The sequence below is a fragment of the Nicotiana attenuata genome, unplaced genomic scaffold (genome assembly GCF_001879085.1).
Source record: "Nicotiana attenuata strain UT unplaced genomic scaffold, NIATTr2, whole genome shotgun sequence".
NCBI lineage: Eukaryota > Viridiplantae > Streptophyta > Magnoliopsida > Solanales > Solanaceae > Nicotiana > Nicotiana attenuata.
The window spans coordinates 153,938-172,237 of NW_017672251.1; the positions used below are offsets into that span (position 1 = coordinate 153,938).

At 34.9% G+C, this 18,300-nt stretch overlaps 1 protein-coding gene across 2 annotated transcripts; it reads right to left on the reverse strand.

Annotated features, from left to right (window-relative positions):
• Positions 1–468: 468 nt before the first annotated feature.
• Positions 469–16,636, reverse strand: LOC109212466 (uncharacterized aarF domain-containing protein kinase 1). Of its 2 annotated transcripts, XM_019376111.1 has the most exons (16): positions 16,402–16,636; positions 16,223–16,306; positions 14,957–15,097; positions 14,767–14,837; positions 14,422–14,515; positions 13,766–13,843; positions 12,330–12,396; positions 6,823–6,908; positions 6,650–6,700; positions 4,460–4,507; positions 4,168–4,288; positions 3,893–4,073; positions 1,633–1,770; positions 1,431–1,543; positions 1,026–1,097; positions 469–872 (listed from the first exon to the last, which is right to left on the reverse strand). In XM_019376111.1, the coding sequence occupies exons 1-16, from the start codon at positions 16,561–16,563 to the stop codon at positions 748–750; spliced, it is 1,632 nt and encodes a 543-aa protein (XP_019231656.1). In that variant the 5' UTR covers positions 16,564–16,636; the 3' UTR covers positions 469–747. The 2 variants fall into 2 exon arrangements, with proteins under 2 accessions (XP_019231656.1, XP_019231657.1); XM_019376112.1 differs by lacking the exon at positions 14,957–15,097.
• Between the last annotated feature and the right edge of the window lie 1,664 nt (positions 16,637–18,300).

The window sequence follows — 18,300 nt, forward strand, 5'->3', positions numbered from 1 at the left end:
TATACATATACTTTTTCTAAAATGCGAAAAATAACAAACTAACTATTATTTGTGTGATCTTTAAATGTCCAAACTTACCTTTCATGAGGATTTAGTTATCTTTCAATTTTGCTGCATAGTTAGCCTAGTTGATCTTCGATAACCATAACCATAACAAGATAGACAACATGGTTTATAGGAATCATGGAAGATTTACAGTGTGCTGAAAACAATTATTGATCATTGTCTGACGAGATGGGATACACTTAAATCTTTTTTTGCCAGTTTACTAGTGTGAAATAGTCAACTAAATTATGTGTTTCTCGACTTTGTTGCTTAAAATACCTACTTTCTTCGCTTCATTACATCTAATAGTGGTTAACTAGACACATAATTTAAAAATATAAAAAGAACTTTTGACACATACCAAAAATACCTTTAAAATTTGTGATCTCACGATTGTAAGAACACGCCTTTAAGGATAAATAAAGAAGTTTAACTAAAAAATTTCAAATATAGAAATGTCATTCTTTTTTACAACACTATCATATAAAATCGGAGTAAACTTTCATGCAATTAAGTCATATCGTTTGCTACTTCGCTCTCTCAAAGACCCCTGTATAATCTCTGAAGGTTTTGTAGTCATTTACTTTACAGAAAAATACCTTTAGACTCCTAGAACATAAGAAAGTTTCTTAAGACGTGAAGGCATGTAAATGAGGCAGTTTCTTCAATATTACAGCTTCTCCGGCAAAATGCCGGACTGAATTATGTGGTCAATAAAGGACGGTACAAGTTCCTTACCGCATAACCAGCTGAGGCAAGCAAATTTTTAGACCTCCTAGTTGACGACTGTTTGATGTTTTCTAGCCATGAAACAAACTCCACTATCCCTGCAAGGTGATGCATTAGGTGTATGTTCATTTCATGTTAAGGAGTTTCATATGTAGAGCGCTAATCTGGATTAGTCAGCTTTAAGATATCGAATGGTTAAACTAAAAAAGAAAAGGTTTCATGTGTGTATACATGTAACGATATATTCTTACCAAAGAGGAGTCTTAGTTGGATGTAGCGGAGGCCTGTCTTGAATCTTGAGAGCATGACTTCTATGGCGGAATCTGAATGTATTTTATGCAATTTAAACCGAAATCAAAAAAAAAAAAAAAAAGAACAGGAAGAGAGAACATCATACGTCAATAATTAGTTAATAACCTCCATCAGAAAAACATTGAGCAATAAGATTCAAATTCACACATGCACACCAAATTGATAATCCCTTCAGTGGCATAATAAAATACTCAACATAAGGTAATTCAAATTAATAGTTTGGAAATCAAAAAATTATTTTTGATTAAAGGTCTCAATGTGGAAGAAAGAGGACCATTAATTTGACATGGCTTGCTAAAAACTTGTCAAGACCTAAAGGATACTACAAGAAAGATGAAGCTTACCAAATTTAGAGTCAACCCTCAAAGAAAGACCATATAGTGCATATTCAGCATATGCTAGTAATCGGACTCGCAAGGGAGCACCCAACTTGCTGATCAGAGATCTTAGGAGCCCACTGAATTTAAAAGATTTTAGCATTGCAAATCAAATACCATTGTTCAAAAGAGAAAAGGAGAAAGAAGGGAAACATATAACCATCCTTACTCGGTACGCAATACTGTGAGAAAATCAGCAGGCAGAGATTCCATGAAGGAAGATATGTCCTCCATTTTAAGAGACTTCAATTCCTGCTTCAGGTTCTTCTTTTCTTCAGCAGACATTCCTCTCCCAAGTGCCGATTTACTGTTAGCATAAAAGTTGCCACCAAGAGTTACATCAAGTTCGCTATTAATTACAATTATCTTGACCGTGCAGAAGTATTATTATATCCCCCTCTATTTTCCCTCCTAACGAAATAACAAAATAGCCCTCACTCACCTCTTTTAACTTCTTTCTATCCCTCCCTTCTCTTCCCAATCATGTATGTTGCGCAAGTACTCTAAGGAAAAGCAAGGTCAGGCCCTAGTAACTCACATTCTCATGTGTGAGAGAACGAGACCTTAAGGGGTTGTTTGGTACATGGGATATGAACAATAATCCCGGGATAAAATTTGAGATTAACTTTATCCCATGTTTGGTTTGGGGTATAAACTAATCCAGAGATAACTTTTACACTAAAATTGTGGGATTAGTTATCCCACATAATAGGTGGGATAACTTATCCCATGGGATATCCCACCATTGTACCAAACGACCCCTAAAGGTCTAGGGTTTGTAGATAAGCAGGTTGGAACTGGCATGTAGAACAATTGTGGCCATGACATAACCCACTCAATGTTCAACCGGACAAAATAGGTTGGGTCATAAGAGTTGATTAATACACCATAATCCAACCTACCCAACTAAGTAAACATTCATCAATAATGACCAATAAAGCTATGGGATGTGAAAAAGTAATAAATTTCGTTGTGAGTGTATGTATCCATTGTAAACCTAAAATTAGATAAATAAATAAAAGTCTCTTGTCTAATAACTAAACTATAAATTAGACTTACACATAATTCAATCAATCTAACCTTTGTTAAATCTGTTTTCACACTTGTAAGCAGGGGTGGCAAAATGGTTCAAAGAAAACAGTTAACCACCCATATTATCCATTAAAAAATGGGTTGGATAATGAACTTTTTAAAAATGGGTCAAATATGGATAAGAACCATATTATCCATTTAGAAATTGGATAACCAGTGAGTAACCAATGGATAACCAATGAGTCTAACTTTTACATTTGTAAATCCTCAAATTGGGGATTCCTCAAGTTAGGGAGACTAAAACTTCTCCCAAAAGTCGATCATATACAAGAAGTCATGGATAATATGGGTTACCCATATTATCCGCCGGTTAACCCGTTTTTTATCCGTATTAAATATGGGTCAGGTCGGATAATTGATCCGTTTTTTATTACCCGTTTTCGACCCGAACCATGTCCGACCCGACCCACCCGTTTGTCACTCCTACTTGTAAGTCAACGTTAAAGTTTTGTGTGAACTCTAAAATGTGGTTATACGTGCAAGAGGATGTTGAGTTAAATAAATGGCTCATATCAATTGTACCAGGACATACAAAAAGGTTAATAAAGGAATTGGCTCACTCTACTCATAGCCTTAGAAGTTTATGTTAGAGGCTGAACTTCTTTCACATGGTATCAAATCATGCAGTCTCATTCTTGGAAGTTTATTGTGCGCTTGACCTAAGCAAAGATGGAGAACAGCGGTTGTGAAGAACAGTCTAATCTAAACTAGGTCAATGAATTCCCCCGCTTCATCGGGTTTCAATTATTACAAACAAGGATTCCTTTAATGCACCACATCTAAACAATTTAATCAGAGGAATTGAGAAGCATCTATGGCAACACTTCCGAAATCTCTTTTTCTCTAGTTTACAATCCAAATCTGTAGACCCAATGTGACCTGAAAAAAATCTACGGACCCAATGTGCTCCGGCCCATTTGCGGACCTATGCATAGCGGAAACTTAGTGCACCGGGCTACCCGTTATAGTTCAGATATATCCATCAACTATTCTCTTTTCCGATACAACCTCAGTTTCTGCTCTTATTTTCATACAATGTTCTGAAGTAATATAAAGAACAATTTGAAACTGACAGATTAAATTTCTAACAAAAGAACAATTTCAAACAGATGAATTCGAATAAAATATGTTCTTAGAAGAATTTTAATGGCTCGGAATTATTCCAATAAGTACCTAATAATTTAAAGCAATTTCCGATGGATCCACATTACTCTCTTCAGGTGCTATTCGAAATTCTTTCCTAGATCAACTATGCATTCCAAATCCATTTTACAATTAGTTTAGTAGCTTCGAAATCCTTTGGTAATTAATTTGTTAAGTAGGAGTATACAAGTCACCTGTCAATAGTTCTTCCTGTAAATATGACAGGAAAGTATCTTGAGTACTTTCCAACACCAAAGTATTCTCCTATCTGCTGGATTTTGGTTGAGTCCATAACTACCAAAGCCTCCCAAAGCTGGCAATACTTCAATCTGAAATCGTCATCCAAGTGCTTACAAATCCCAAAATCTAACAGAACTGCAAATATGCACAATATCCAAGGGAATCTTTATTTGACGAAGGTGACCTTTTAAAGAGAATAGGTAGCTTAAAGAAAGGAATAGACGCATACCTAAAGAAAAGCCATTCTTCCCTTCAGGGGAGACTAATATATTACCAGGATGTAGATCTCCATGCAGAAAACCATGAATAAAAATCATTTCTGCAAACACTTCTGCCAAAACTTTTGCAACCTAATAACCCAAATGAGGAAAAAGGAAATAAAGAATCTCAGAAATGAAAAGCAGCTAAAGGCACTAACACTGTCCATAACTTTGAGAATGAGCTAAACCAGAATGATAAAGGCAAAACATTCTTCAGTTTGAAACAAAAATATGACTATTATCTTGCTAAATAAGACAAACCTTGACTGGGCTAAGTCCTCTTTGCTTCAGAAAATCCAAGTCATCGACCTGAAAGCTAAGGAATTTCCTGTTAATAACACATATCAGCAAGGAGTCAAGAACGTTCATTAAGTTGGATAGAATAGCATGAATGTGTCAAAAAATGGAGTATACAAAACCAAAGAAGGGGAAACAATTTTCTCTAAAATCGATCAAGTTAATCTTTCAAAAAGTTCCTGTGCCCTATCTCAATTACCCTGTTATGTTTAGCGAGAGTCAAATCAACCAATTATCTCAAGGACTTGTTATATTGTTTCACAGCGTGAAAGCTGAATGTATAATTTAAAATTATATAAAATTATGATAAATCAAAATATTAGAATTTAAACATACTAGACAAACGCCGACTCCTAATATAGCTGTTCTTCTATTTAATTTGACATGTCCCAAATACAAGAATCTGTCATTTGTGTCCAATTGGGCAATTACCATTTCATAGTTTCTGATCACGACAAATCCTTTTAAGAGAATGGGTAATTGAAAAGTATAATTTACAGCTTCATGTGTTACTAAGTTCATCCAAGGCAAGTAATTAGCATTTTCCTATTAGTAAATACATAGAACTATTACCTAGTAATAATAAATAATAATAATCATAAATGTACATTTAAGTCCTAAAGTCATGAATATACAAAAAAATATCATCAGTGTCGAGCATAATGGATCTATCAAGAAATTGCAAGCACATGAAATTCCCTAATTTAGAAATGAATGAAATATCTCGTTCCCCCCAACATTTTGTCCTTTTATCTGTTATTTCCACAGTGGACTCTACTAATCCTTCATGGAAAAGTACGAGACATGGCATTTTGCTGTTCCTGAATGAGAGCAGTTGAGAGAGTGAAGTTATTTTATGTAAAAAATAAACATCCATATGTCAGGTTGTTTATATTTATGCCACATTGACATAAAATTATCTAATTCTTTCTCCCAACTAACTTTCATCTTAATTCATGGCAAAAGAGGATATTTGTTCCTGGCATTATCTGGTTCTTCATCGACACCAAGCAAATAAAAAAGGGCATCCCGGTGCACTAAACTCCTGCTATGCGCGGGTCCGGGGAAGGGCCGGACCACAAGGGTCTATTGTACGCAGCCTTACCCAGCATTTCTGCCTCATTTCTGCAAGAGGCTGTTTCCACAGCTCGAACCCGTGACCTCCTGGTCACATGGAGGCAACTTTACTAGTTACACCAAGGGCTCCTTCATCTCCGAGCAAATAGTGATCACTATTTTAGAGTGATGCCGACGAAAGTAAAGAACGGGTTCCAAGCCAAAATGCATTTCATTCTTGACAAGCCACAAGAGGAAGCTATAAACTATGTTGCTTGGACTCTTCAACAATTCCGTCGGGTGCATGTCGATCATCCAAAACTAGCATTGTTGGAGGACCCGATACGGGTACAACAGCATTTTAGGACCAAGCAACATAGGCTATAAATCCTTCAAGCATTTCATGGACGTAAAAAAAGGTCTTTTTCAATATAATCCAGATCTTACCATTTCCATTCCACTTTTCAGATCATATTTTGTGCTTGCCTTTCAGGAAATTTGGTGTATGGTTGTGAATACTAAAATGTTTCCATATCTTTATGTATGCCATATGGCTATGCTAAACAAAAAGGCCACGTCAGATATCCGCAAGAATTTCTTCCCCGTTAGGTCTAAAATAACAGCTCCCATTTCATCTATTGTTATATAACTCGAAGTATGTTCAATTTGATAGTAATTACGCAAGTATGCTACAATAACATTATAAAACCATCCAAATGTCTACTACTTCTTGAACCACAAACAGAAGTGTCACTATACATCATTTTCATGGGGAACTAGCTAAGGCAATGTCGGGTTATTCTGCTATACCCTTTCTCTTGACTCTTCATACTTCAGAGACATCTATTCTGATTGATGCTTTCATAAGTCTTATAAGTCATAATTTGTTCCAGATTTTGGTATATCATGCTATCCCTTGTAGTAGCAACTGAAAAAATGCTTACAGAAATTTTTGCTTAACCAAGTAAATCAAAGAGCCCTATAACCATTCATCCTGTCTATATAGAGCTAAACAGACATTTGGATTTATCCAAGATGCTAAGTTGACTCAAAAAAAAAAAAAACACAATTCCACCTGAAGCAGGCTGAAGGCTATACCTTATGACCTCTGCAAAACTGCATCGTCAGAACCTGCTTTGTCGTTAATTCCTTCATACATATGAGATAATCACTTTAAGTAAAACAGCATCAAGAAATCTTCACTGCTAAATACTGCAAGCATATAAAATGCAACCACTGTAACTTTGACATAATGTACAGAAATGCCATACCCAAAAGACATGGGGAACCTTAACCATGCAGTTGTTGTTAAAGTTTTTGCCAGTTTTCTCCATGTTTTTAGCCTCTGCAATAAAATCTGTAGAGCAACCAAATCATGTGTAGCAAAGCCAATTTACTCAAATGCATGGATAAAAAAAGCTATAAAAGCCTTATATCTCTAAGTGTTACAGAATGAATGTAAATAGCCTTTGGTGTCGTGTACATAGCCAAGCAAATATATAGGGATACATAGAATTTCTTGTGATTCTTCCCTTAATTAGAGTTCAATGTATATGTATATATACCTCTCACATATTGGAATAATACACAAGTTACTCTGCCATTCCTGATCTATTACATGGTATCAGAGCTGCCAGGGCGCAGATCTCTGATCAAAGATTCGGAACCTTTCTTGGTTTTAAGAAATTTATTCACTGTTTGTTTGGATCACCTCTAAGGAGTGACCAATTTGATTTTACCACTGCCATAGTAGGACACAGGAGGATTCCTGCTGGAAGAATCATCTCCAACGACTGGTTGGGCAGCAGGGGAGACTTTTGCGGAAGAAAACACAGCAGTGGCGCGTGGAGGCGCGTGAAATGGCAGATTTCAGCCCACTCTACCTCTCCGACATTGCGTTGTCATTTCCAGCCAAATTCTTTGGTGCTTCTGATCAAAGGACCACTGGCTGCTTCGAAATATCACGGTCACGTCTGTTCTACCATTTTTTGCTCTCTTCTTCATGGATCTATTACTCAGTAGTTTGTTGTGGCTGCTCCTAGTCCGTCTTTCACTAAACAACTCTTGTCTCAGCTGATGAGTTTGTTAAATTCTCTACATCAAGAATCAGTAAAGGAATTTAATGTTGCTCGAACTCGGGTGCGGGGATCCGATACAGGTGCAGATATATAGGTGGGATTCGGCACTGATTTAAATTAAGATCCGGGGGCACAGAGACGGGTGTTGGCATTCGACTAAAAATAATTTAAAATTTTAAAAGTAGAGCTATAAAGGTATCCATAATTATGAGAGATATTCTATGGAGAACCTACGAGTAGGTTGTAGAGGGCAACCAGTAATTAAATCTTTCATTCTAAGAATTTCTCAAACTATAGACATAGCAGGTAGCAGGTAGAGTTCTAGACATTCTCCAAGATGGGCAATATTTCTTTCATTCTTCTACAATTTACACAATAAAGTAGCAAACTAAATATTAAAAGTACATTAAAGTAGAACAAATATAATTAAAAGAATTAAGGGAAAATGCATAAGTACCCCCCTGACCTATACCCGGATTCCCAACTACACACTTTTTCTTTGCGGGAATCCTATTACCTCCCTAAACTTTTTTTAAATGGAATAAATACCACCCTAAAACTAGACAACCAAACTCTTGGCAAGTGGTGAGCTACACGCGCTCCCACATGTATTTTTAGTACTTCTTTTATTCTTTCTTCTTTTTCTTAACCTTTTTTCTTATTTCTTATTATTCTCTTTTTTTTTTTTTGGTTATTTCATTCTCTTTCTTTTTGTTTTGGTCACCAGCGGCATAAAATGGTGGTCGTCGGAATTTCACAAACACCATTTTTTCCGGCGAATTTTTTTTTCCCGGCGACAGATTTTTATCCCGATCTAAGTGTGTTTTGTTTTATATATATATAAATTTTTCTTGAAAGTGTAATTTATGTGTGGGAGGAAGAGCAAAAGAAATAAAAACGAATATAAGCTGAGAAAAAACTTTTTCCAGTTAAAATTTCGATACATCATTTTTTTCCGGCGTGGGAAGGTTTTTTGATGATGAATTTTTTCCCCCAAATCTGAGTGTATTTTGCTTTGCTTATGAATAGATCTTTTTGAGAGTTTTAGTTTGTGTGTGAAAAGAAAAAATGGAAGAAAAACGGTCAGACAAAGTCGCCGGTGAATGAATATCCGCCGGAATTAGAGAAGAAACGAAAAAAAAGTAAAAGAAAAAAGACAAAGAAAAAGGAAAAAGGAAAAAAAAAGTAAGAAAAAATGGTAAAAAAGAATAAAAAATAATCTGAAAATCGTTTTTTCTTGCTTCTTACTCTTCTTTGGGAGAGTGAAATACACACACTCTGCCACGTCAGCGTTAAGGGTGCAAATAATTCCATTTAAAACAATTTTAGGGGGTAATAGGATTCCCGCAAAGAAAAAGTGTGTAGTTGGGAATCCGGGTATAGGTCAGGGGGTACTTATGCATTTTCCCAAGAATTAAACATAAAGTGAAAGAAAACTAGTTTTTTATCCAAGAACAAGAATGACATAACTCTTGAAATAAAGAATGTAACTTGTAAAGTAAATGGGAAAAATTAAAGATAACTTAAACAAAGTGAAATTAGAAATCTTAAAATTTAAGACATAAACATTGACATACAGGTCTCACAACTTAGCTATTCAAAATTAGCCAATCACAAGACTACAAATCTGGCAAAACAGAAACTAGAAATTCAATCACATATTAGCTATTCAAACTTGGTCATCACAAGCGAACCAAACATGCAATGCACAAAGTAGAACTTCACCCTTCACCAAGAAGTCAAGAACTATGAACATGTGAACTTAACTAAAAAAAACTGAAAAACTATAGTCAAACTAGCTACTCGTAGCTTTCTTACTCAATATCTTCAACTCCTTCCAAATCTTCAAATTCTTCTCCAAAGACCGCTACTTCTAATTAAGGTTCATCTATTGATAGCTCTCAATTAATTCATTAATCTTCTCGTGAATATCAAACTAAAGCAACATCAAATTGAAAATGAATAGAAATATTAAAAGGTTTTCAAAAGGAAAAAGAATTATCATGCAAAATTAATTATTGAAAACAATATCAAGTAAAAAAAATGTTGAGATATCCAAATTCCAAAACTTGTTTGTTCCAATTAAATATTTTTCATTATCGCAAAAGAGCAAGTGTAGATTATAATGTAAAAACACTAAATTTTTGGCTCTTGAAGTTGCTAATTTGTGAATTAAAGAGTATGTACTCTAGTTCCTTTCACAAAAAGAGCAAGAATGAGCCGAGACACCTTGAATTGCCCACGAAGAAAGAGACTCCTAGTACATCATAGCTTTAACCACACTAGCCTCACTTAAATAACCACTCCCACTGCAACATACTTCATATTCCAAAGAAACTTGTTTCATTTCATTTGAACTTTTAAAGTATCTTTGGAAGTATTTGACCTTATCAAAGAAATCTATCTATCTTAATTAGAAGCAAGCCTTCCAATTCCATTTTCACCTTGAATCCATGATTCATGATAATATTTTAGAATCAATGAGTGTGCAAAGAATGCAAAGGTGTGTTACTTTTGCTCCACTTTGCCACAAAAAATTTCTTCGATTGTATCAAAAATAATCCGTTGATCGGTAATACGATCCTTCTCATCATGCTCAAAGATAATTTTCTTCACTTTCTCAATCACTGCGTCTCACATGTCATAAATAAGAAACGCTTTGGGCAATCAAGATGGGTACTTCTAAGCATAGATACAATAGGTTCCAAAAACTTTAAAAAGTAGTCAATGTTCACCTACCATTCATGATCCCTTACAAGAGATTGATGATGAATGAAAGTGTTATAAGCGAGATAAAGGAATTGAAGCTGAAACACGTGAAAATATAGAATCTCTTATAATGAATGATGAATGATGGGGTAGTATTGATTACTTTTTGAAATTTACATAACTTATTGTATCTATGCTCAGAAGTGTCGATCTTGATTGTCCAAAGTTGCATCTTATTTAAGACATGCATGACTCAATGATTTAGGAAGTGAAGAAAATTATCTTTAAGAACGAGGAGAAGGATCTTATTACCGATTAGTCGACTATTTTGATACAATTCAAGAAATTTTTGTGGCTAGGTGAAACAAAAGTAACACCACTTCGCATTGTATGGCACGCTCATTAGTTCCAAAATACTATAATGAATCAAGGCTTCAAGGTGAAAATGGAATTCGAAGGCTTACTCCTAATGAAAATAGAGAGATTTCATTGATATGGTCAAATACATCCAAAGATACTTCAAAAGTTCAAATAAGCCCCCAGGGCCTAGCTCAAGTGGCAAAGGGTGGTGGATTTGTGTCTTAGGTCACAGGTTCAAGCCCCCACACCATGCAAAGCAAAGCCTGGTATTTAAGTGGAGAAGGGTAGAGGGGCGGGCTCATTATCCACCGAGTTTCGAAAGCTACGGTTGGTCCAAATGATCGGCCCCAGACGGATTTCTCGGTCATCAAAAAAAAAGTTCAAATAAAATGAAGCAAGTTTATTTAAAGTATAGAACTTTTGTAGTGCGAGTGGTTATTTTAGTGAGCCTCATTTGATAGAGGCTATGATGTATGAGAAGCCTCTTTCTCAGCGGGAAAATCAAGATATCTCGACTCTACTCTTCCAAAACTTGTCAAGTTACTTTCCCAACAAGCTTCTTCCTCCTATTGTGAAAGAAATTGGAGTACTTGTTCTTTAATTCAAAAATTAGCCACTTCAAGAGCCAAAGATTTAGTGTTTGTATGTTATAATCTACGCTTACTTTCTCGCACGAAAAAAAATTATATAAGTGGACCAAGCAAGTATTGGGATTCGCATACGTGTCTACATTTTCTTTATTGATATTTTCTTCAATAATTATATTGCATAATAATTGTTTTCCCTTTTAAAAACCTTCTAGTATTGCTATTCATATTTAATTTGATGTTGCTTTATGTGCATAGGCCACTAGCAAAGGGTTTCTGGCTTATTGAATTTTCTGGCTTCGCCACTGCTGACCATGTTTGACCACCAGTGATGTTTCTGACTAACTTCGACGAAACAAAAAGATCCCGCTTTGATACCATGTAAAAAGCAAGGGATTTGAGAGAATTCCCTTGTGTATTATTCCAAGAAATACTAAGATATACATACATGCATATTGAATCTAAATAATGAAAGAATCAATAAAAAGAATCCTACTACTGCTATGTATTTATGGAATATCTACAATGCTAAGACGCAGGTGTAGGTTCATTTTGGAAGAATCAATAATAAGGGACCTAATTCAAGCTTAGCAAAATACTGATATTGTTGTTCCATGGGGATTGCCAAGAAAACCATGAAAGTATAGGCAACTGCTCAGCAATTTCAATAGATTTTCAAGAATTAGTTTCACTTTTCAACTTCATAAGTTACTACTCACTGCCCAGAGATTGTTGCTTATGACACTTGCAATTTAATCATCACATATGTGCCCATTATTAATTTTTTTCTATTCCTACAACCAAAGATCTTAAGAAAATGCCAAGGATGGAGAACAAGAAGAGGAAACTAGAAAAGAGTGGTTGTCTGTTTTAATTGATTTTAGCACCTCTCCCCCAAAGAAAAATTACCAAACTTTTGGGAAAAAAATTCTAGCTGTGATAGGGAACTATAGACCTCCTACAGCAATAAGGACAAAATAAAACATAGAAGACAGAATTCCAGACAGATGTTTTAAAACAATTCTTGGAATTGAAATTACGCACCAAGTTCAGAAGCAATAGATTTTTCAAATTCTGATACAAGCCACTGAAACCTGTATTCAGGGAAGAGCTGCAGAAAAGTCATAGCATGTATCAACCAAATAAGGAAAAGGTTAGAATGTTGAATCAGTATAATGATATTTGAACATAAGAATCAAAAGAGGCACCACGCATCAAAAAATAGATTTGGAACACAAAAGAATAAGTTCCTACAAAAGGAACTTATCAATGCACACCACAACACCCAAACTTGGAAAATGAAAGGTGCATAAAGTTAGTAGCAACCACAATCAAAGGACTATAAATATACCACAACCTAGAAGTTAAAGTTAAAAAGAATACATAACTATGCTATTCCAACTTCTCCAATCAACCGCATGCCTTGCTCAAACTTAAATTGTGGGAATATGAGAATCTCTTTCATTGAATTGAAAGAATTTTCTATTGAATGGAAGATGATTTTACATGATATTCCTACAATAAGAACTTATCAATCCACACTGCAATACCCTAAACTCGGAAAATGACAATAAAAGGTGGATAAATTTAGTAGCAACTACAATCAAAGGACTGACAAATATTACTGTCACCTAGAGGTTAAAGTTAAATAGATACATAATTATGCCATTCAAACTCCTCAGTCAACTGCACGCATTGCCCAAAAGAAATGACATCTTTTAATCTCGTTTTTTATTTTACTTGTTGGAGTCAGACACACTGTTTACCCATCTGATTAGCAATTCTTTTTTTTCCCTTGAAAGGGATTAGCCTGGCTAGAGGTTTAGTAGGATAACAAAACTAAAAGATGTGATTTGACGTGACCCTACAAGCAGCTGTCCAAGTATCAGCAGAGTGCCAATGATGCACAACCACAACGGCTCTGCATCCAGACTCCCAGAGTGCCCAGACCCTATGCAGATAAAGGTACGCAATCATTCTCTTATGCTTTATCAGATCCTGCAATAGTTCACAGCTATTTTTATTATATTGGTATACGTCACAATATTCCGCCACTGATACAAGAAGTAGAAAATCATGAGGACACTATCAGGCATTTTGGTTTCATTTATTACTTGTATTAGACATAATTCATACGGTTTGACGAATTACATGAATGCACTTTACCTAGCTTAGAAACAAAAGAAAACAGCGAAAGGGGAATTGGCACCAGCAAAACAACAAGCACTCAACAGTTACCAGGAGTTGAAGCAAGAGTTGAATATCCAGTTTCATACAACACATAAAACTAAAAGAAAAAAACAACACTACATTCATGCCCTGCTCAAGGGAACAAGCCATATCTTTTATATTCACATATCTAAATGTTTAGAATGTATGGCCTTCCGAGTTAGAGAATAAGAAATATATAAGAGCAGATACAAAGATAAAAACGGAAGACAAAAAAAGAAGTAATAAGGTGAGAGACAAATAGGCAATACCAATTCAACAGATTTTGACAGGAAAGACATGGTTGCAAGGTCAAATTTCATTTGATACTCCAATCCAGGGTACTGCACCTGCACAAGGATGAAAGAAGTCCCTAAATTGTACATCTCTTTATAGGACATACGATATCCTCATATCAGATTATTACGAAACTGAAATGCTTCTAACATGTCTACTAAATCACTGAGTCTCTCAGAGAACGATTAAATATTAAAAACACTGATACACATATGGAAAAACTGGCTATACATTAAATGAACGTTAATACACTTACAGAACTGATGTCTATATATCAAACAAATGCTACATCACTAAATTTTTTATAATAAATGTCCATTATCAAATTGACGCTACAGTTAAATCATAAGAAGCCACCCAACTAATTTCACATAGTGAATCTCTAAAATCAAGAATGAACTCAATAATTTCACACCTCATTCAAACAATTAATGCATGTAGAAGAACAACTATCAGTACAACTATAGGCTTCACTCTTCCGAGAAGTAACAAACAAGTAATGAGACCAATCAGTTACTTTCAAAAGTAAGAATAGCCTTCTGTAGTTATACTGACATGCAAAATGTTACAAAAAGAATAGCAGAAAAGACTTTCTCGAAACGTCCAGCATACAGTAAGTAGCAATGCAGACCTTCACTGCCACTTCTTGGTGGTCTTTTAAAACAGCATGGTGTACTTGAGCAATAGAGGCAGCAGCAACTGGTTGCTCATCAAAGGAGAAAAATCTAGTCACAAAGCAAATAAGAGTATCAAGAAACCCTACCAGTTAAAAGCATAAGCATAAAATAACTTAGCTGGCTGAGTTTTGTTCACTGCTTTTCTTAAACTGGACAGTGAAAAGCAAGAGCTTTTTCTCAGCTTTTTCAGAAAATTTTATGGTATAGCAGAGCATTTTTTTTAAATTGGTAAAAGAAAAAGAATCAGCAGAGCTACATAACGGAAAATTTGAATTTTCCCTTCATCAGCAACTACCTACATCTCTGAAAAATTTGGACCCAGATTTCTGAGTAGCACATCTTTAATGGCTTCAAACTGACAAGGAACAGCCTATATTGTAACGGATAACAGATCAGCAAAAGAAAGCAGTTTCAATATAATTCAATTACATAGAGTAGTTCCAAATAGAGCAATGAGAACATTAGACTTCAATTAACCAAATATAGGACCTGATCCTGTAATGATGAAAGTGATGTTGAGTATTCTTTAGGCACTTGCCTAATGGCTGCAACAAACTGACCAGCTTTGACATAAATACCTTTATTGGCGTCACACATTGTCAAAATTCTCTTTGCTGACCTTAGATGTACCTAAAGGGCAGAAGGATAACTAAATAATTATATAGAACAGAGTGGTGTGATAGGGTTCTCCATTTCCACACTATATCAATTTCATGTGAGCTAGTTGTGTCTTCAGTATATGTTTGGAGTTGCAGAATGCTACCGCATCCCTTCCACAATCAATTGCATATCACAACTAAGAAGAACATTCTCTTGGGATAACTCATAAAGCAAGAAAGTTGTGAGATTCTATGAAAATTAAAAAATGGCATCATCGTCGAAAAAATAACTGAATGAACTTAATTTGATATTTTGAGGGGGGAAATTGTTCGAGAATATCCGTTCCACATTGATTGTGTAATGATTTCCAAACAGATTTTATGAGGCCCTAAGGTACTCCCCACCTATAGCCTTAAGGTTTTAGATTTAATGTGTTGATTCTTTTTCACGTGGTATTAAAGCCTCCACAATCTTGGTAAAGAGTAAGTAACTTCCACCTACTTGGGGCAGCCTTACACTGCCTATCTGGATAAAGTTTAGCTTACTTATCAAAAGAAAAAAAAGCTCTGCTACTCTTATCTCTTTTTGGGTTGAATGCGCAAATTCTGTCCAAAATAGTAGTGCTTCAAGTTACAAGCAGGTATTTACGTCCAATATTAATTTCTTATCATATTCTTAAAAGAACAAGAATTTGCATAGTACCCCATCATTTGGAAGTCTCAACTTCTGTAGCAAGAAGTACACACTGACACTACATGAATTATGTGGAGCTAACTTGGAGAAAGGGGGTTCAATTGAATCCCCTTGGCCAAAAACTTGGAGAAAGGGGGTTCAATTGAATCCCCTTGGCCAAAAAATTAAATTCTGCAAATAGGGCAAAAATTAGTTTTTGGGTTATAAATAAGTTGTTGAATCTCCTTGAACTTAAGAAAAATTCTAGTAAAATGGAAAAGGGATTCAAAAATTGATTAAGATCACAGGTTCAAATCTCAGCTGTGACATTCTTGAATCCCCTTGTATAAAATCATGGTTCTGCCACTGTAACCAAATATGAGTGTTTGACTAGTTCAAGAAACTAATCATCACTATGCCATTTTAGATTCACATATGAAACTACTGAAGCACAGATTACAAGAAGGCATTTAAAGTGCAAACCTTAGAAAGAGCAAGGCGATACTCATCACTATCAGGATTGAAGCCGTACAAAGAGTACTTGTAGTCAACCACACTAGAAGTAATCTTCACGAATAGAAAAAAAAAATACAAATATAAATCAGTGGCACAGAAAAACTAAGTTCACTGACTGCGAATTTCAACAACAACAAAAAAACCACCGTGAGGAGAGCTCGGGAGGAGCGAATGATGCCGTTGATGAAAGGTGAATTGGTGGAAGAGGGGGGAGAGTTAGGGTTTAGGGTTTGAAAGGTAACTGCGGCGCCAGATAAGCCGGCCATGGCGATCAGGTACTTCTTGAATATCCGCCGCCGAGTCGCCATGGTTGGGGACCCAAAGATTCTTTGCACTCCGAAATGCGAATATTGGCGGGTGATTTCTCTCTGTTCTTTTTATACTTGCATATACATTTTTACATATCTAATACATACATTATTCGGAAATTTTTCAAAAAATTGCACGGGCACCGTTTAACCCGTACCCATTTTTATTTTTTATTTTTAACTTCTACAACTTACAGACATTTTCTCTTTTTCTTCCTCTTCTTATTCTTCTTCCTCGGCTGATAATAATTTTATATGGTGTTTGTGAACATATTTTAAAATAGTTTATGATATTTTATCGCGGTGAGCTATTGTGGCACTTTATTTTTTTACTATTACTTAGGGTTTCTTCTTCTTTTTCTTAATTGCAATATGGAATCGTTAGATTTATTGTTGTTTTTGACAAATTGATGATTGGGGTTTGTTCTTAATGATATTTGGAGGTTATGTTTCAAATTTGAGCTCATTTGGAGTAGAGTCAGGTATTAAATCGTATATTGGATTGTTAAAATTCGAAGAAAATTTTCTGTTACTGGGCAATTTGCACTTCGGGCCTATTTCGCCTTAAGTGTATGAAAACGTTGGTTGCACTTCAGACCTTTTGGCCTTAAGTGCATCTGAAGTACAATTTCAGTTCAGACTTATTAGCCTTAAGTGTAGGAAAGCGTTTGTTGCACTTCAGACCTTTTGGCCTTAAGTACATATAAAATGCAATTTTTCACTTCAGACTTATTGGCCTTAACTGCATGAAACCGTTGGTTGCACTTCAGACCTATTTGGCCTTAAGTGCATCTAAAGTGTAATTTTTTCACTTCAAACTAATTTTTTTTAAACTTCAGACCCGATAAGTCTAAAGTTGATCGTAAAGTGGGTAGACTTGCGAATTTTTTTGCAGAGTGGGTATAGGTTCAATTGTGACCCCAAATCAAGTATAGATGCAAAAGTCCCGGGAAATTTACACAAATATATAGCCCAACACAAATATATTGCACTAACATCCCCATAATTGATGGAGTATTTCTTTTGCAGCAATGCATATACTTTTATACCTTATTATACAATATTATATATTTATTTATATATCTATATTTATATTTATATATATATTTATCTATCTATATTATTTTTACTATTATAAAAGCTAAATGTTGATTGACAAAAAAATTTTAAAAATTCTATACCCCTAAAAATTAAGTTATTTCTTAAAGATAGATTATTCCATATTGTATAAAATCGTAGTATTTAGGATTTACCGTTGACATCCACAAGATTCATACACTTTTGTCAAAGTTAACCTCAATTAGGATTCATATTATTCATCTATATTCTCTATGTTATGAGTTCTCTTTCACAGGTTCGAATAAATTTGAGTTGGAAATTTCGGCTGCATTGTACCGCCAAACTGTATATTTAATATGGATGGAATTAACTCTATTTTTCTTATTTTGTTCTTTCTTTGCCGTGACTTTATTGTTTTACCTTCGACTCATGTTGTCTATATTGTGGTTTATTGAATTGTTGGATTATTTTGGAGGGGGTACAAACCCTTTTTTTTTTTTTTTGCATGTCAGTAACTTCTTATTGTTTATAATTATTTACTACTTTTCTTGTGTGATAAAGGAAAACTACTTTTTTTTTTTGATAACTAGGGATGATATATATATTAAAAACTTACGGAATATTGTCGTTTACATCATTCAAAATAGAAACAGCCTTAAGGACATTGATATTGCCCAG

What these genes read in the sequence shown, in the direction of transcription:
- LOC109212466 (XM_019376111.1), bottom strand. Translation starts at nt 16,563, where the DNA reads ATGGCGACTCGGCGGCGGATATTCAAGAAGTACCTGATCGCCATGGCC. An exon ending in AGTTTTGCAGAGGTCATAAG is followed by an intron (nt 4,508 to 6,649) that starts GTATAGCCTTCA and finishes CTTAGCTTTCAG; the next exon opens with GTCGATGACTTGGATTTTCT. An exon ending in ACAGGAAGAACTATTGACAG is followed by an intron (nt 1,771 to 3,892) that starts GTGACTTGTATA and finishes TTATGCTAACAG; the next exon opens with TAAATCGGCACTTGGGAGAG.